The sequence below is a fragment of the Miscanthus floridulus genome, chromosome 12 (genome assembly GCF_019320115.1).
Source record: "Miscanthus floridulus cultivar M001 chromosome 12, ASM1932011v1, whole genome shotgun sequence".
Taxonomy (NCBI): domain Eukaryota; kingdom Viridiplantae; phylum Streptophyta; class Magnoliopsida; order Poales; family Poaceae; genus Miscanthus; species Miscanthus floridulus.
In genome coordinates, this window is record NC_089591.1 from 2,222,517 (window position 1) to 2,242,308 (window position 19,792).

The 19,792-nt window shown below is 50.4% G+C and overlaps 2 protein-coding genes and 1 pseudogene across 2 annotated transcripts; 1 reads left to right on the forward strand and 2 right to left on the reverse strand.

The window, feature by feature from the left end:
- The first annotated feature begins 1,209 nt into the window (after nt 1-1,209).
- Nucleotides 1,210-11,866, forward strand: LOC136498315 (glyoxylate/hydroxypyruvate reductase HPR3-like; annotated as a pseudogene).
- A 3,699-nt stretch (nt 11,867-15,565) lies between these two features.
- Nucleotides 15,566-18,496, reverse strand: LOC136497650 (uncharacterized). Its single transcript, XM_066493490.1, has 2 exons — nt 17,780-18,496; nt 15,566-17,687 (listed from the first exon to the last, which is right to left on the reverse strand). Exons 1-2 carry the CDS (start codon nt 18,119-18,121, stop codon nt 15,990-15,992), a joined length of 2,040 nt encoding a protein of 679 aa, XP_066349587.1. The 5' UTR covers nt 18,122-18,496; the 3' UTR covers nt 15,566-15,989.
- A 683-nt stretch (nt 18,497-19,179) lies between these two features.
- LOC136498317 (formin-like protein 14) lies at nt 19,180-19,563 on the reverse strand. The gene has a single exon (XM_066494255.1). The coding sequence runs from the start codon at nt 19,561-19,563 to the stop codon at nt 19,180-19,182; it is 384 nt and encodes a 127-aa protein (XP_066350352.1).
- Nucleotides 19,564-19,792: the final 229 nt, after the last annotated feature.

The window sequence follows — 19,792 nt, forward strand, 5'->3', positions numbered from 1 at the left end:
GCATGGTATTCTGAACTACACGATGCTCTTTAGAGTGACATTATGATATATCCCGGTGCTGGGATACACCGAGGACAATACTAGATCTATCCTGGAAGAACAAAACAGTAATACAAATGCTAATTTAACTACATGCTGGCATGAATGTCAGCTTCTTATTCTGAAACAGAGTGGCAATCAGTTTCAGTCTGAAGAACATAAAAAACACCTTTTTGATGGTGGAAAATGGCTTAATGTTGCCGGGTTTTGAAATGGTTGATGTGTATTGTTCTTGTGCGTTCAACAGTGATCCGATGGTCCTGGTTTTATTTACAGTAGTTATTACTGTGTGTCTTTGTTATGTGGATGAAAAGCTGTCGTCCTGTTAGAAGTTAATTACTGTCCTCTGGAAGGGATATGCGCCAGCCTGGAGTCAGCTTAGACGTACTCTGTATATGGTTATCACTTTTTTGGTTTTTGCCTCTCCCTTTCTCCCTTGTAGAACCCTAGTTCTTCCGCCTTTACTTTACCCTATTTTCTCCCTCAATTTTTCCAATTACTTGTCAGATTTGTCAGGATTTGTTCCCAGGATCCTGTTAATGAAGGTGGCAGCAACAGTTGTAAAAGATGAACTCCAATGTACTTTTGTTTGGATGGATATTGGATTTGAGTAGAGTATCTGATTTATATTGACCAAGGAAAAGAACTGTGCAGACATGAGCAGGTATTTGGATGCTATGTATGACTTTGGAACCAATTGTGACTGAATGAGCAGATCATAGCACTGATTCTGGGACTATGATTATGGATATACTGTATTCGAGGAACTCGTGGTTTGTTTGAATATACACTTAGTAACCGATATACAGAGAGATTATAGCAAGGTAGAATAAGAACTTGGATGGAAATCAAGATTTTCAGAAATTTACAGAAATTAATTTAATTTTATAGAAAAAATAGGATTATTAGGAGAAAAGAATGAATTACCGCGTTCAAAAACTTCCCTAGTGTTTGGACACCGTCTTTTCATAAGTTGGAGCCTTATCGCTCATTTATTCTGTTATTATACTTCAATTTAGATTATACTACCAGTCAAGTTGGCCAATCTTTTTGTATTGTTTTAGTTTCCCGCGGCGATTTTGGTATCTTTCATAGTATTGTTTTGCTCGAGTTTTGAGGCTCCCCATTCACTCGGTTACTCCAACCATGGAATCCGCCGCCGCCGCTACGATGGCCGCGGAGCCTCTGGCTCTCCCGGCGCTCCTCCTCATCCGCCGTGTGGACGGTGCACCCTTCGCCGCCGCACTACGACAGCGCTTCCGCGTCCTCGACTTCTTCGCATCTGGCTCGCCGCCCCTCCCGGCTTTCCTGGCCGCCGCCGCGGTGGTCATGGGGGGCGGCCCCGCTCGCGTGGACGCCGAGTTCCTCGACGCCCTGCCCTCGCTTCGCTGCGTCGTCAGCACGGCGGCGAACCTCGACCACATCGACCTCCACGAGTGCGCGCGCCGCGGCGTGGCCGTCGCCAACTCTGGCAGAGTCTACTCCGCCGACGTCGCCGCCACGCTGTCTGCATGCTCATCGACGTGCTGCGGCGCGTCACGGCGTCGGAGCGGTTCGTCCGCCGAGGACTCTGGGCTCTGCAGGGGGACTTGTGCCTCGGCTCCAAGGTCCTTCTTCTTCGTCTCCGATCCTTCTCCTTCCTATGATTTTCTTTTCTCCAAGCCGAACGACGCCAAATTTTTCTGTCCTTGATGATGTTTTCAGCTCGGTGGCAAGCGTGTTGGCATCATCGGCTTGGGGAACATTGGTTCGCTGATCGCAAAGAGGCTTGAAGCTTTTGGCTGTGTCATCTACTACCACTCCAGAAAACCCAAGGGTTGTTAAGTCTCTTACAAGTTCTTCTCCAATGTTCATGATCTTGCTTCTGAATCAGACATCCTCGTCGTCGCCTGCGCACTGAACAAGGAGACGAGGCACATCGTGAACAAGGACGTTCTGGAGGCCCTAGGGAAGGACGGGGTCGTCATAAACGTTGGTCGAGGCGCAAACGTCGACGAGGCCGAGATGGTGAGGGCACTCAAGGAAGCCAATGTGCCGCCGGAGCTCTTGGCCATGGACAATAATGTCGTGCTGACGCCACACGTTGCAGTTTTGAGGTCGGACTCCAGGTCAGATCTGCGTGACCATACCATTTCCAACCTTGAGGCCTTCTTTGCAGGTAAGCAGCTGCTTACACCGGTGCTTCCCTAGACTTATCCTAGGAAATCAAATCAGATGTCATGAGGGTGTCATTAATAAAAACTAATTAATTAAAAGAAGGTTGCAAAACATTCCTTATAATCAACAGTGTCGTGATTCATGCTTACAGTGAGGTACTGTAATTTTCTATGATCATTTGTATTGATCCAAGTGTACTACTTTGCACTTCCGAAATGGACTCGCGTTGGAGTGTGACAGCCTATTTATGTGCATCTTACCCTAATATCAGTACCTAATTTAAACTTTAAATGTTGTCAAGTGATGAATTAATAGAATTATTAGTATTTGTAGCAAAAGATTTAGTGTAGTTAGTACCTTATAGTTAGTCCTTATATTTACAATGGAAGGTTGAACTAAGAGATCATCTATTTCTGATATATGAGGATTTTAGAATCCAGATTCTAGATGATAAAAATCTCCCATGTTTGGATCATGGATTCTATGGCCCGTTCGGCTGACCACAATTACAGCTGAATTCCAGCCAACGCACACAGTGCCCAGAATCAGCCATCCGCAAGGTTCGGCCGGACAACATTTAATGCAGTTCAAATTCAAACGCCATTTAATGCTTCTCAATTTCAAACACCAGCAGCCAGGCCATTGCACTATAAATCAAATGTTCTTTACAACCAGGAAGCTCCATTACTACATCATTCAACTCCACAAATCAAATGCCATTCAATACACCACCATAATTAACAGTACAATGGCACAGCACAGCTTTGACAGCGTAGAGCATCTACAACAATTGGGCTAGAACAACATGCCCTCTCAGAAGATTACTGCCTCTCGCCAGCATCGCCTTTGGAGGCTTCATTGCCCTCATCAGCACCCTCCTCCTGCACATACCAGATACAAATTTTTATCACCGGATAAGAAGAGTAGACAGGCAACAGATTAAAAGGTTAAGTTTATTTTAGGAGAAGAAAATACAGTGAGGTCAGAGGTCCAAAGGGTCAAGTTGTATCTGAGGAGCTGCATGATCAGAGTGCTATCTTTGTATGACTCCTCCCCAAGGGTGTCCAACTCAGAGATAGCTTCATCAAACGTCTGCAAAGACTAGACAAACAATATCAATTATCAAAGTTTCAATGGCACAAGGACTAAGGCATGCAAAATATAAGTTACATGATCAAGTAACCAACTCAAATGCCTCCGAGTTGCCACAAATTAATTAAGTTAGATACTCAAACAGTAAACCAAACGGCATCATCATCATCTTCATAATGTAGGTGCCAGGTATTGCAAGTATCACCACAATCCAATAGAACATGAACAATTCTTTGTCTGGGAAGTTCAGAATCTCATAATTGAACACTGAGAATGTCCTACACAATACATAGCAGAATAAGACTTCATAAGCAAACAGTGTTCAGACTAACAGTTAAGAAGAACAAGAAGGTTATGAAATCTGATCCCAGCAGCAGTACAGGAAGGCACTAGGTGGGAGCCAAGCAGCTTCATCTGATCCCAGCGCACCATGTCTTCACTTCCTTCACCTGCATGTGTACGTATCCTCATTAGCTGCACACTACGCAGACAAAGTAAATGTGCATGACTTCACTGATAACATCCACAAACCATAAATAATTCACTTACATTGTCTTCCCAAGGAGTCCAAGCCCATATGTTATCCACTCACAGATCTGTTCCATGTCATTAGGATCTCCCAAGGCCATAGCTGCCACTTGACTCAACGGGCCAAGCTCCGGTGCCTGCATAACCCGCCGTGGTTGGTGCTGACCCTCCAGCTCATGCACGTAGTTGTGCAATGCACAGAGAGCAATAATTATCTGGGTTGGCTTGGTCCCCTGATAGTGAGGTATGCCTTTCAACATCTGTCACTTAGCTTTCGCTGCTCCAAATGTTCTTTCTATGACATTACGCAACTTGGAATGGTGCCGGTTGAACAATTCCTGGGCATCAGAAGGCCCCCCTAGTCTGGAACTCCTTCACCCAGTACCTCTTATTTAGATACGGCGTCAGATACCCGGGGCGAAGTGCGTAACCGGAGTCCACCAAGTAATAGCGGCCTTGACAAATTCAAAGCAAGATACCAGTCCATGTTCAATAAGGTCCAGCATGAAACAACCAAACCGACTAAGTTCAACTAACTTGACGGTGGATGTGGGAAAGATGCATCGGCTTCGGCCTTTCTTTTCACCCTCATATCATGGGCGGAACCCAATGGAGCTGGCTTTCCTGAATAACTAGTGTCCCTAGGCCGAATCACGTCATCTGCAAATCTAGTCATGGCAGTCAGAACATGGAAACAATACCTTGCTACATGTCCCCAACCCCCTCCCAAATATCTCATGCATTTGCCTCTGGCATTGATTTGTACCACATGCCCATAGAAACATGGCTAAAGCTTCAATTGATTCAAGCTCCCTACTGCCTTTTAGCCCATAGCTGTCACATAGTATGCTATGCAATCTAACCAAATTTTCAGGCCGCATTCGGCAGTTTTCATAGCACCTACCAGCATCTGACAATAGCTTATCTACCCACTGTCGTCCGGTAAGTTCAGGCACGGAGAAAACATGGTTACCTTGTGGTGGTTCCTGCAACATGTGCGCAAATGCATAGCCTACAGCCATAGCTGCAGTAACCACCTCGTTGAAGTTGTTTTCACTTGAATTCTGACTTTCCTCATCGCTGTTGTCCAGGTTCAAATAGGCTGCCAAGGACAAATGTAAACCATCGTTGGTAAATAAAATATAAACTGCATGCTGAATACACTCAGAGTGAAATAACAGAGTGAAATATGTGCACAAATAACATCTAATGTTTTTCCGTTAAATCCTTGTATAATGGGCTAACTAAGAATGATGCTGTCCCATCTTAACAAAAGATAATTTGATCAAGAGGAATTGGATGGGCAGTCCTATGTGTCACTTCAAGTGTGCTTTAATGGGAAAAAGTTTCAAAACTCTATTGAGATAATTTGCTATGCTAACACTCTTATGCGCTATTGGACAGGTCTATATGCTGAGGTGGACAGGGACATGCTCGTAAACGGCGTCAAGATGTGCAGTAGCACTTTTATTCAGATGTGCAGTAGCTCTAGAGGGCTGGTCTTGGTCTGTCTCTCACTAGCAAAGATAGTAAACAAGAAAAGGTGATACTAGATACAAAACCAGTAGCACTGGATGCCAGTTTAGAAAATACAATCATGAGGCCACCTATTGTTATGCCCAAAATAAACTTTATAATTATAATCAGGGAAGCAGCTCAATAAAAATGATGTGTATTAGAAATGCACAACAAGCAACAGCAGATTAGCTACTGAATTTTAAGCCACAAGCCTGAAAGTTCTACAGAAATGCATAATAAGCCGTAACAGAGTAGCTATGTTATATCCAAACCTTGCACAAAGGCATACACACCTTCAAGCTCGCCGATCAGTGATTACCTCTACAAGCAGTCCCACACGTACCTGCAACACAAATAACCCGTTATGATTTGTTCAAATACAGAACAATTAAAGCATACGGTAACAATGAAATATTTGTTAGCTTCAAGAACCAAATAATCTCAGGCAACTCAAACAAATACATCACATCAAAAAACTTATAACGAGTTCGGGAAAAATAATACGACACGTGGTTTTTGGCCACAGGCCCCGTTACAAGACATAAACCTCAATACAACTAGGACAACATTGAATGTAAAGGATGAAAGACGACACTCAAATGCCACCGTTGCTTGAAACACAACTCAACATCCCAGGTGCTGAACTACTTGTTGTTCTTGTTCATTTGATATGTCAGCCAAGCCATACGTTCTTTGGATGTCAGCAAATTCTTGAACACCCGCCGGGTCACTAAGTCCTTGAATAGATTCGTTGCCAAGAAGAACTTGTCTGAAGTGGATGGCACACCATCTTCTCATAAAAGTTGCATAGCTTCGTCAACCTCGGCCTGTTCACGGGTCCGCTCTCTATCCCGTGATGTGCTCCTTGCAGCAATGCTCTCAGACAACCGGGCCATGTACTCCCCCCATATTGCAATTCTTCTTCTTCTCTGGGTTGTCGACAACATGGTCTATGGTGTCCCTCTTTGAACCAGAATGGTATCTGGACGGGCTGCCTAAGTCTAGCCGACGCACAATAGCAGGAGGCGTTGATTCCCGGATACCACCAACGGACACGAAGCAGCCCGTGTTCTGGTTGCGGTCTCCAAACAATGCCTCTAGTTGGTCTAGGAAGTGAGGTTGACTACCACGTCGTCCCTCAGGCTGACATAATGTTAAACAATGTAACCTATGTATTCAGAGTTGTTAACAAGCTAACGTACCGATGGCACGGGCTGGGAACCTTCTTGAGTTTCCCAGTACTCCGGGTCAACATCAATGGCACCCGTACGTGGGTTCCTCCTAAGTCCGGTGGCTATCAGTCCATCTTTCCATGTTAGATTAGTTTTTTTAGGTATTGAAGCTTGTTGTTGCACTATCTCTTATTAAATTGGGGGAAGTTCTTGTAAATGTTGTGCCAGCCAGCTGTGGTGAGACCCTGCTGATTGAAGTTAAACTTTTCCTTCTCTTGAAGACAAAGCTCCAGCAACAGCTTGGTGTCTTCCTCGGGCCAACTTGCACGCTTTGGAGCCATCTGTTGGAATGTGTAAGGGCTATTGTCGTTTGTGGCTGGATATAGTAATTGTACCGCAAAAAACCTAAAGTAATGCATGGGTGACCTAAAACACGATGCAATGGACGTAATTGTATACTTGCCTTGGATTCACGCTTGACTCGCTTGGAACGCAAGTTGTACCGAGGGGATTCCGACGGGGAGCAGGAACCTGTTGACGACGGTGCCAGTATATAGACTTTGAAAGAGCACAACTACATGATAAACATGTGAATATGTTAGAGTTGTATGTCAACCAAAGTAATCCCGCATCATTGTCTAAATTCAGTATGCAAAACTGTGTGCCAACTGGACTGACAACAGATTTTATGAGTAATAAAAGAAATAGCCTAATTACTGAAATTAAAATGCATGTTAGAGCTGTATGTGAACCAAAGTAATCCCACATCATTGTCTAAATTCAGTATGCAAACTGTGTGCCAACTGGACTGACAACAGATTTTATGAGTAATAAAAGAAATAGCCTAATTACTGCAATTAAAATGCATTTTATCAACACAATGAAGCAACTGTATTTACATCACAAGAAGCATGGAATCACCCTACAATTTAGTGAGCTGTAATCAGAAAAGAAATATAATTCAGTATGGAGCCCATGGAGCATTCGAATCAGGCAAAGAAATGGACCTTTGTCACCTTTCTGAAACCTATAATTTTGTTATTATATTGTTAAATAGCACGGTAGAAAGCAAATCCAGTGTGGATACATGCCTATGAACCTTTAAACATTCCTGGAAGCTACCATCCAGCAATTTCAGAGAAGTAGGAGAGAGTATTCACTGGAATGCAAAAAGAATCACATTTGTATTACTTCATTCGAGGGGTTACAACTGGAGGATGTGAATGCAAATACTTGAACAAAACCAAGATGATTGGAAAGTAACAGCTTAATAGCTGATATGTTATAGTACAAAACTAACACACCATTCACAGTCCACAGAGCATGAATACTAACACGTTTGCCCAAGATAGCATGAGTCAGTTTAGACTGTTGTTGCCAGTCAAATAGAATTGTGTGCAAAATGCTCCATGTTTACTATTTTTATGTCATACTTAATGGCTTAAAGTATGCAGGACTTCGAAGATTGGATCTGATTGGCATTTCAGCTTTCTGCCTAAAATGAAGTCAAATAACTTCTCTTTCAATCTTTATTAAGGAAATACTGATACAGCAAACAGGGGATCAATGAGTCCTTCAAATAGGACAATATGACACAGAAAGTTTTACTTTTGCAAGAATGGTCAGGATGGACTACTAGCAGATTTACACGCATACAACTCATCGAACATTGGACTGCATGAAGAACTAGAGGAAAGTTTAAATGGAAACAATAACAAAAAAATGGCATTTATGCTAACACTCAATGAAACGGATGTGCAAGGACTATGTGACCATACCAATCCGGCTCTACTTAGGCATCTAAACTTGGGAGCAGGAACATCAGCCCTAACGAAGCGGATCTGGAACTTCAGCCCTAATGAGACAGTCGCCTACGTACTGGATCTGGCGTTGCCGGGGAAGAGGAAACAGGTAAAAGTGACGGATCCGGTGGCTACAACGGAACGTCACGAACAAACAAAAAAGGAGGGGGAAGTAAGCCTCGTACCGGAGTGGTTGGAGGTGAGTCCGCAGCCGACGAACGGGCAGGATCTGTTCGGCACCACGGCGAGTACGACGCGGCGGATCTGGTAGGGCAAGACCGCACCGAGAGGGGGATCCAACGAGAGGGGGATGGGGACGGGACAAGGACGGCGAGTGGGCGGGGCGCTGAAGCAGGAAAGGGCGTGCGGGGCGAACAACACAGCGCGTCGGCGGATCCGGCGTGGATGGGGACGGGGATGGGACAAGGACGGCGGGTGGGCGGGGCGGGCGGCGAAGCGTGAAAAGGGCGTGCGGTGCGAACACACACAGCGCGTCGGCGGAATCCGCGAGAGGGGGATGGGGACGGGAACAAGGACTGCGGGCGGGCGGGCCGGCGAAGCGGGAATGGTTGTGGCGATAAGAGCTGGAGATCGAACAACGCAGCGCGTCGGCGGATCCGACGAGATGGGGACGGGAACGGGACAAGGACGGCGGGCGGGCGGCGATGTGGGAAAGGGTGTGCGGGCGAACAACGCACCGCGTCGGCGGATCCGGCGAGATGGAGAATGGGACGGGGACGGGACAAGGATGGCAGGCGGGCGGCGAAGCAGGAATGGGCGTGCGGCCGAACAACGCAGCGCGTCGGCGGCGGGAGCAACAAGTGGGAGCGGCGCAACCCTAGAGCCGCGCGAGCGAATGTGAGAGGGGGATACCGACGAGGCGCGAGCTGATACTTGTAGTTCAGCCGAACGGCTGGAGACGCTAGGCCGGAAGGCCCATTCAGCCTCAGCCTGAAACCAGCCGCGATTTCTACCAGCCGAACGGAGCCTATGTAGAGATTTTTCCCATTTGAATGTTTGTGTTCTCCATTTTGCCCCCATCATTTTTGTTGCATAATAAGATAAGTTAGTGGCAGAAACGTCTACCCTTTATTTCGCTCTGTCCGTAAATGCAAGCAATTGTAGGCTTGGAAGCAAGTGCATAAAGGAATGCAATTTTAGACGTACAGAGAGCTTAGCAGCTGTGAGAGTGGGACCCGCTGGTCAGCTGCTCCTCGTGAAGTCAATCCAGGCTCCAGCCATCCTTGTCCGTGTGACTTGCGAGAGGCCGGTGCTACGAGCGCACTGCGGATCCTGGCCGGCGACGGCGATGGCTCGGAGATGTAGAGTAGGGTGGTCATGTAGCTATGCCGACACCGAGGATGACGAAGACGCGGCTCACCACGAGCTGCGCGCGTTCGCCGTGGGGCCTCATGTGCGACACGCGTGCGGAGACGCGGCGGGCTCCCCGACGCGGTTCAGGCGGACGGCGCGGCGAGCTCCTCGGCACATCTCCAGGTGTGTGGCGTGACAGGTTGCGGCGAGGTTCCAGGCGAGCGGCGCGGCAAGCTCGCCGCCGCAACGAGTTCTAGGCGGTCGGCTGGGCGACAGGCTGTGGGGCGGCGGCGCGGTGGCCCAGGCCCCAGGCCATGGCGGGGTGAACCCGCTCTCCAGCGCGGAGCGCGCGGTGGCCGTGGCCGCCCTCGGCCACCGGCGCGTCGGCGACATGGCCCAAGTGCGGCTGCTCCCCGGCGTGGACGCGACCGCATCCCACGGCCGGCCCCTCCGCACTAAAGGCGGAGGTGACCCGTCGCCGGCTGTCCATGTCAGTGGCTGCCCTGCCCTTGAGCAGCACGGCCCGCGCGATTCTCGTTCGGGAGCCGGCGAGCTGCGCTGGGCCTGAGCGTCCCGAGGCTGGCCTCTTCTCGGCCGGAGCGGGCTGGCCACGGGCACGCGCGACGCGGCAGCGCTGCTCGCGGCTCTGCGAGGAGGCGGCGCATGGCGCTAAGCGAGCGAGTGGGAGCCCGGATGGCGGACGGCGGTGACCGGTGAGGAAGGGGAGCGCCGCCGTGTCCGGATGGCCGGGGCCCGAGGCGCGGCGTAGCCACGAGCTCGGGGGAAAGCTCTGGAAAGGCTGGTTGCTGTGCCCTTTTTTTTTCCTTTTTTTCTTTCGTGAGAACTGTGCCCGTTTTAGACCGTCTGATCAAAATTGGATGAACCAAAAAAAAAGAGTGACGTGGCCCAATGACGTGCTCGAGCTTGGATGGGAGTTCATTTTTAGATGGGCAAAAGTGATCGAGAGCTCGAGGCTAGCTCTTGTGGCCCAGTTACTTCATTCTTGTGGCCCAGTTACTACGGCCCACTAGTCGCAGCCTATGAAGTGGCCCACCGGCCGTTTTCTTGCCTATGAAGTGGCCCACCGGTCGTTTTCTTTGCTTCAGGCCCAGAAACGTGTTTTTGCTTCAATGATTCTAGCTCAGCTTTGCAAGTTGGGGAATTTCGAAACACCAACTCGAATTTTGTATAAACATGTGAAAATAGTACTTCAAAATATTTTAAGAATTCTAAAAATGTTGATTTTTCTAAAACGAAAAATATACGCATGTAAGATTTTTTAAAAATAATTGTAAACAAATACCATGGTTCAAATGGATTCGGATTCATACAATGAAAACTATAACATATGACGAACTCGTGCTCAAAATTCGAAGTTAAAAGAGCGCATCAGGTCAAACCGCACCACTAATAATCTAATAAAGAGATTAAAAAAATAAGAGAGTAATTTTGAACAGCCATGCATGACCCATAGAGTGGTGGCGGCCAATATTTGGGCCCCGGCTGCCCCAACCCCTGTTCGTGCCTGGTGAGAGTGAGGACGCCGGTTTTAGCAATCGTCTGATTGCAAAAAGTTGTCACTTGTACCCTTTTTTTATTTGATTTGATTCCCTTGAATATGACCGCAACAACGTCAGCAGAATAGCAGTAGCAATTTGCATGTATACAATAAAAACAAATTGACTGTTAAGGGCTTGTTTCAAGCCTTCAACCCACAGCTAGCAGCCTATCATATTGATCAGAAATGCTCCTCTTCAGTGACAGATTGGTTGCTTAACCATCAGTAGAATTATGAGAGAGAGAGAGAGAGAGAGAGAGAGACCCTCCGGTCATTTCTTCGGTTTTGGCCCAGAAATGTGTTTTCGCTTTAATGGTGAGCACTTTTGCACTCTAGGAATTTCGAAACACCAACTCAAATTTGGTATGAATGTGTTAAAATGACGCGTTAAAAATGTCAAAATAGCACTAGAAAATGTTGATCTGTCTAAGAAAACAAAAGGGAAAAAATCAAAATATACTCATATTGGATTTTTTTTTAATAATTGTAAACAAGACTATGGTTCAAATAGTTTTAGATTCATATCATGAGAAAACTATAACATATGAGAGATTAATGGTTAAAATTCGTCGTTAAAGAGTGCATCAAGTCAAACCACACACGAATTAAAAAGTATACCCTTCATTACAAATTATAAGATGTTCTGGCTTTTCTAGATACATATGTTTCACTGTATATATATCTAGATGTAGAAAATCCAGAACCACTTAACAGCCACGAGCAATAATGCCATAGCAGTGACCAATACCTGGGCCTGTTCCTGCCCCTGTCCCCCAGGCCTGGGGGAAAGATGGTGGTTTGCAACCTGTGCGGCCCTATTGACTCCCTGGAATATTTATCGCAGCAACGGCAGCATGCATGTACGCAATATAGCACTAGCAATTTGCATATACGGAGTACTACTGTATGTACATATACGATATAATGTTTGCGACGGCTCTATTCCACGGTTTTCAGTTCCGCTCTACGTTTTTTAGCCAAACAGTTTTAGCTCCATGCACTCTATTCGAAAGAAAAAAGAACAGAGTTGTGATAGCATACTTCATGAACTCCAGTTTTTTTTTATGAAGCTGCTCCATGATGAAGTTTGTGGAGCAGCAGCAGGCATGCGTGTCCCACTTAAGGATGAAAACGGTCGAACTCGGTCGAAAAACTCCTTAACCGTTTTCTACTTTTACATTTGAAATACGAAAACGAAAGTGAAAGCGGACAAGCCGGACACGAAAACGAACACGAACTTACGGAATATCTAGAATTTCGAAAACGAACCAATTCGAGCGGAATTATGTCGAACACGGTCGGTATGCGAAAATTCAATACGAAATACCGACCCACAGTGCATAGCATTAAACAAGTGCACGACCCAAATACATAACAAGTTCACAAGTAACAAGTGCATGACCTAGTTCAAGTGCATAGCATTAAACAAGTGCACGACCAAATACATAATAAGAGAGATGAGGCTGTGCGCCGTCTATAAGAGAGGGCAGCTAGCCACCAGTAGAAAGAACACAGCTGCGTGGTGAGCAGCCTGTAATTGGGCTGTATGACCTGTGCAGTTGGCCAAATTCGGTTTTAAACCGAATTTTGAATTCGGAATATTTCAAATTAAAGTAGAAAAGTAGAAAACGGTCGAAAAATGTGTAAACCGTTTTCTACTTTTACATTCGAAATACGAAACATCTCAAATGCGAAAGCGAAAACGGTAAAGTCGAACAAGAAAATACGGATTCGGTCGGATTAAATATAGAAAACGATACGGTTCGGTTCGAGATATTTCCGTTCCGTTTTCATCCTTAGTCCCACTTGTCCCCCATCGTGCATGCATATTAGCAGACGACAGAATGTTACGGGGATGGATGGGTACTGTAAGGTACTGCGCCCTCCCTCTCCACCGGGCGGGGCCCGCCGGGGGCCGGGGCAAACATATAATCACGCACGCAGGCAGAGCCCCGGCAGGCCCATCCGTCGATTCGAATCGAATTAGACAAAAAAAATAAATACAAAGAACAAACTGGTAGTACGTACGTACGCTCTTTCGTTCTTGGTGGATGCACAACAATTCGAATTTTAAGAAGGGCGACTGGCCGGGCGGCGTAACAACAAATTGGTAGTACACGAACGTTACGTACCACGGTAACTAAGGAGTGCCACGTCATGCTCTCCCTGGTCAGGAGGGAAAAATGACATTCCATCATAAGTAGTACAGACGATGCGGCTTCATCACGGGGTTAAAAACGGTAATGCCATAGACCGGGCGTCCTGGGCGGCCGGACGTATCGTTACACAGACCGCTCTCTACTCGCACTTTACTTCTCCCCGCTCCGCCCGTTGCCTCCGCTCGCTCTGTCCCACACTCACTCCGCTCGCTCCCCCACACTCGATCTCTCCTGCGCCGCTCCTCCGCCCCGCTTTCCTGCCGGCTCTTCGGATCGTCCCCAGGACAGGGACACCGCGCGCCGCGCCCGCCCACCGTGCTCCCTTCCTCCGTCCCTCGCCTCCGCTACCTCCATGCACCCCCACTCTCCCTGCGACCCGGCTCCCACACCCCCACTGGAGACGAGGACGACATCGGCGGCTCCGACAAGGTAGCTCGCGGAGGGATCTGGATCTGAGGCCTGCTCCTCCTCCTCTGGATCTGAATCTGAGCCCTCCTCCTCCTTCTCCTCCTCCTCTGGATCTAAGGGATGTGGCGGTGGCTAGGGTTCCACCAAGCTCTCGGGTCAGATCTCGTCATGTTACACTGTTTTTTTATGTTGCAACAGATAATTTCGAATGATGCAATGGGATTTTTTGGGGTTGTTGCAACAGATGTTTTTTGCGATGTTGCAGTACTACTGCTTGAGATGTTGCAGTATATTTTTTTGAATGTTGCAGCATAATTTTTTATGTTGCAGTACATATTTTTTTGATGTTGCAGTATATGTTTTTTATGCTGCAGTACATGTTTTTCAATGTTGCAGTACACATTTTTTTGTTGTTGCAGTAGATATTCTTCATTGTTGCATCAGATTTTTTAGATGTTGCAGTGCATGTTTTTCAATGTTGCAGTAGATATTTTTCGATGTTGCGGTACATATTTTTCGTTTTGTTGCAGTAGATATTTTTCATTGTTGCAATAGATATTTTTTGATGTTGCAGTGTATGTTTATCAATGTTGCGCTACATATTTTTTCGATGTTGCAGTTGGGGAAGGGGGTGTGTTGGTGAAGGGGGGACAGGAGCGCGTTGGGGAGCGGAGCCGTCGTCAGGGGGCACGACGCCGTGGGGGTGCTCCTGCGGGGGCGAGGCAAACAGATGGGGATGGGGATGTGGATGGGGGATGGGGATGAGGATGGCGATGGAGATGGGGATGAGGTGCGGACGTGTCGGGCATGCGCGGGGGCATCCCGATGGAAGCAGGCTCGGTTGCGGGCGATGGTGACGAGGTTGGGGATGGGGACGAGGTTGTTGGTTGTGGGCGGGGGGAGGGGGATCCAGGAGCAGCAGCGCGACCGTCCGACGCTAGCGTTCGGATCGGACGTCCGAGCGCTAGCAGTTCCGGTTAAAAAACACATTTGCTTCCCACGTCACATCCTGATGGCCTTGGGAAACGATGATGAAAACTACTAAATGTGTACTCCTGCGACTACAAACCACTATCATATCATAGACCTGACCTCTTGCTCGTTACCTCTTTTTGTTAGCACAAGTTGGGATAGGCATTTTTATAAACCCACCAGCCTCTTTGGTACAACTCAAGTTAGAAACAGTTTTTTTTTTTAGATTTTAGCTCGAAAAGTAGCTCTATTGATAGGTGTAAAGCTGGTTTTAGTGAACCGCTCGGTAAAACATTTCTCTAGGTAGAAAAAATGATAAAATAACTTTATTGTCCTTCTCTTTTTCTTTCTTTTTCTTTTTTTATTTCCTTCCCATCACTTTCACCGTTCATCTTATGTGTTCATCTACCCTCACCCCCTGCCCCTGCCCTGGCCGGTGGCCATCGTCTTCCTCGACGCGGCCACTCCCCCCCCCCCCCCCCCCTCCCCCGCGCCGGCGACTCTACTCCCGCCACCGTCGCTGAGGAGCTAGGGATTGCACGCCGCTCTTGCCTTGAACATGTGTTGTAAAAAACAGAGTGCCCCCCCCCCCCCCCCCCCCTGCGACGAATAACACATGTCTTGAGTTTCTTGTCTCGTACGTATATATATATACATACTACACTGTCCAGGTGCCGGTACATATTCTCTCTTGTGGGCCCCACTAATCCTTGCCTCCTTGAGATGGAGTATGTACATTTCAAAGAACCAGACAGGTGCCATGATCATCCTGCAGCAGTGTGATTGATGAATGAGATTTTAAAAACCAGAAGAGGCAGAGACATGACCACAGTTGCTCTGCCCTGCCCTGCACATATATCGTCCGTACTGTACCAGAAGCAGCTACCTGCTTGCTACTGCTACCACATGTTTGATTGTTTGCTATGTCCATTCATATTATACGATACATGCAAGGCCAACAAAACACACCAAAACTCCAAGCTAGCTAGGGAAACGAAGCCACAGGACCAAAAAAAAAAAAAAAAAAAAAAAAAAACCGAGCCTCCGAGGGATGTACGGCAGCGGCACCGATCTCGAGGCGTGGCAGGCATCGCCATGTTCCCATCACGACCGTTGAACAGAGAAACAGAGCAGCGCGCGGAGCGGCCGCGGCAGGGGCGCAGGCCATGGTCGTGAGCGCCCGTGGCGGCGCCGCACCCGCTGTTTCCGTCGAGATCCGCTGGCGTACTGACGTCACGAGCTCCACCCTCTGTCCCCAACCCCCCAACGGCTACCTCGCCGCCGCACGTGACGACGACGACGGGTGCGACTGGGCGTGGGCGGCGCAGGAGAGAGAGACAGATTCCGCCACGCACTGCGCGAGGAGCGCGTCCAGGACCCGGTCCGCCACCTCCTCTGCCACGTCGCCCGCCTCCTCCTCCACCGCGGGGTGCCGCGCCAGCCGCCGCACGTTCGAGGACTCTAGGTCCGCCGCCACCAGCGCGTCGATGTCGCCCACCACCCGGCAGTCCGCCGCCGGGAAGCTCTGCACCCTTTTCCACACCTTCCCCAGCAGCGGTAGCCCCGTCGTCATCGCCGTCGATGAGGAGTCCAGGCCCAGCAGCAGGTCAGCCAGCAGCTCCTGCGCCAGGTGGAACAGCAGTTTCCGGTTCCACCGGTGCCGGAGGGGGCCTAGACGCGCCTCGTCCGCGGGGTGCTTCAGCTCCAGGAGGTGGAACACGATCGGGTCCACTGGCGACGCCACCGAGTGGCCCCGACCCGGCCGCCGATGAGGCGGCGACGACCGCATGAACCCGCCGCGCTCCAGCACCGTCCGCAGGTAGCTGTACTCGGGGTCCTCCTCCAGCGGCGAAGACGAGGAAACGCGGGCGCGGGGGGCCGCCGCTGCCGAGCAGCAGTCCGTGGTTGATGACGACGTCGACGGCGAGGACGTCGGGCACGCCGCGGGCTTCTTGATCCGCGTCGCGAAGCGCTCGCACCCGTCCGGTTTCCTCGCTCGGGTGGGCGGCGGGTCCAGCGGCGGCGGAGGTGGCTTCGCCTGCTGCGGCGGCGGAGGGGACGGCTGCTGCTGCAGCCTCGGCGCCAGAGCCACCCTGGGGCTGTGATGATGCTCGGCGCTTGGCTTTGGGGCCACCGTCGTCGGCTTGGCAGTTTCTTGAACTTGAACCACGACGGGCAGCTTGGCGTCCTCCATGGCCGGTGCGGGAGCTGCAGGACTACTCATCATCACGTTCTCCTTGTTGTTAAAGCAGCTCTGCCTCTTCTCCACCGCCGGCGAAGCGGATGTGCTGTTCTTGCAAGACTTGCGGCTGGCGACCGTCTCCTTGGCCTGGCGGAGGATCTCGCGCGCGTGCTCCTTGGCGGCCGCCCTCTCGTCCCGGCGGCGGCGGCTGCAGGCAGCATCCTTCTTCTTCTTGCCGGAGGCGGCGGACAAGGAGGTGGGCGAGCTGGGCATGGACATGTAGTGCGCGGCGCGGTCGAGGACGTTCTCCTTGAGCGCCTGCAGCGACAGCCTGGGCCCGTCCCACGACGCCCTTGCCGACGTGGACGCGCGCGGCGTGTCCGGCAGCGACCGGGCCTCGGCGACGCCGACGTTGCAGCTGAGGCTGCGTAGCGGCTCCCGCCGGTTCATGGACTCCGGGATCACGCGCTTCTTCTTCTCCGCCTTGGACGCCGGCGGGGAGCAGCAGCAGCTGCTGCTGCTGTTCCTGTTTTCCTTGCCCGCGCCGGCGGTGGAGGTAGTTGATGATCTTCTGCCGGTGTTGCCGGGCTTCTTGTGTTGCGCCGGCGCCGGCGAGGGCTGCTGTTGGTCCGGGAGGCCGTCGATGCCCATGAGGCGGGCCACGAGGCTGGGCGTCCTGGGCGTCTCGGCCTCGGAAGACGGCACGGTGGGCTTGGTGGAGCGGCGCATGCTGGTCGTCGTCCTGCTGGCGAGGGCGTCGAACACCGGCTCGATCTGCACGCCAATCTGCAGACAAATAGACAGCGTAATGTCGCAATTAGCAATTGAAGACGCAATTAGCAAAAGGTAAGCTACAAAGAGCACGACGACTGACCGACCTGGATGTCGTTGGGGTTGTCGGCGTCGAGGTCGAGGCTGTTCCTGGGCGCCTCGAATCCGCTCTTGCTGCTGTTGTCGTCGCCCCGCCGGTGGCTGCTGTCGCCGCCGCCGAGGCCGTGGCAGTCGTGCGGCGCCGTGACGATGGCGTTGGAGGAAGTGGGCGGGCGCCCGGCGCCCGGCGCGAAGATGAGGTAGTGCACCATGGACATGCACCCGACGGGTGGTTCTCCTGCCTCCGCCGCCGCTGGTTCCGGCCTCGGCGTGGCGGGGGCCGACGAGGAACGGCTCCGCGAGGAGTACCAGAACGACGATGACGACGACTGCTTGGTCCTCCGCCCCATGGTAGACGTGGTTGCAGCAGCTTCTAGCTATGTTGATGGTGGAAAGGCTTGTGAAGAAGGTGATCCTATATGTTGATAGCCTAGGCTTTTCAAGATGATCAAGCTACTCCATTGCAACAAGGAAGCTAGATGTTGGTAGTGATGGTTTTTCTGCTGGGCTGGTGGTGGGAGCAACGAGGTGTTGCCTTGCTAGCTAGCTGCTGCTGATGATCTCACTCTCCTGGAAAGGAGGGCCAGGAGTGAGGGAGGGAGAAGCAGAGCTTGAAGGAAGTTGGAGATACATCTGCAAGGGAGGGAATAGGAGAGTTTGAAGGACGCTGGAGGAGAGTGGAGCAAGTGAGATACTAGTAGTACGGCCGGTGTTTGGTGAGGAAGTAGTTAAGCTTGGGGATGGGAGATGAATAGATGATGTCCGGATGGAATAAATATTAAATTGCAAGAAAATTGGAGTCCACTAGTAGGCCGGGCGGGCGTGGTGATGAGCTCAGCATGCAGAAGCAGCCCTTCAGAGCATCTCCAAGAGTTTGTCAAATTTTACTTGGCAAATCTTGTGATTTGGCAACTCCCAAAATTATATGCCAAATAAAAAAACAATCAATCTCCAAGAGTTTGGCATTTTTTACTTGGTAAAATAAAAAAACTCGTTAACAAAACGAAGAGGCCCGCTAAGCGAACGAAGAGCCCCGCTAAGCGAACGAAGAGCCCCGCTAAGCGAACGAAGAGCCCCGGATGCCAAGCCGTATACGCGCGCGCATATTTGCGCGCGCGGAGGGAAGATTTGCCAAGTTGCTATTGATGCCAAGTTGTTTTGCCAAATTGTTGGAGGCTATTTTTTCTTGTTTTGCCAAAATTATATGGATGCCAAGTTGAAATAGCAAACGGTTGGAGATGCTCTTACCCGGCCTTTGAACACCCCCGTAAGACGGTCTCCAACAGTCCATGCAACAAACCAAAAATAGGTCGTGCACATTCTTTTAGCCGAAGAAAACCGGCTCCAACAGAAGACGCAAACAAAGCATGTATTTTAGGTACGAGGCCAACCGAGACGCTTATTTGCGTCATCTTTCTCCAAGACGCAAAGTCTTCGGCGCCCATAGTGGTGGGCCCGTAGGAGGCGCCGGGGTGGAGCAGTGGTGGGTGCCAGGCGGGACCGCGGTGGGGCGTGGCCGGCTCGGCGAGGCGAGCTCACCGTGGGAGCACCTCCGGAGCCGTTGGCCTTGGCTGCCTCGCTGGATTTGGGACCGCTCCCCCGCCGCCAGTGATGAGAGCGCCGCGTGGGGGGCGGAGGTGCTCGCGCAGCGCTCGCCAGATCTCACAGGGAGGGAGGGAGGCCGTGTAGGGGAGGGAACTTGCCGGCGAGACGGGTCCGACGACGACGACGGCGTGGCGGGGAGGGAGGCGAGCAGCTCGGTGCTCGGCGGTGAGGGGGGCGGGCGGCGCATGCAGAGAGGCGAGCGGCGCTCGGCGGGGAGGGAGGCGGGCGGAGCGAGGCGGGGAGGGACGCAGGCGGTGCTCGGGGGCTCTTCCTTTGCCTTCGCTGTTGGAGAAGGAAGGTTTTGGGTCGGTGACCCATTTGTTATGCAGAACCCAAATCCTAGAATGGGTCGCTGTTTTAGGTATCGGCTGTTGGAGATAGTCTAAGGTTAGCTTTGGGAAGCGGAAAGGCGGCAT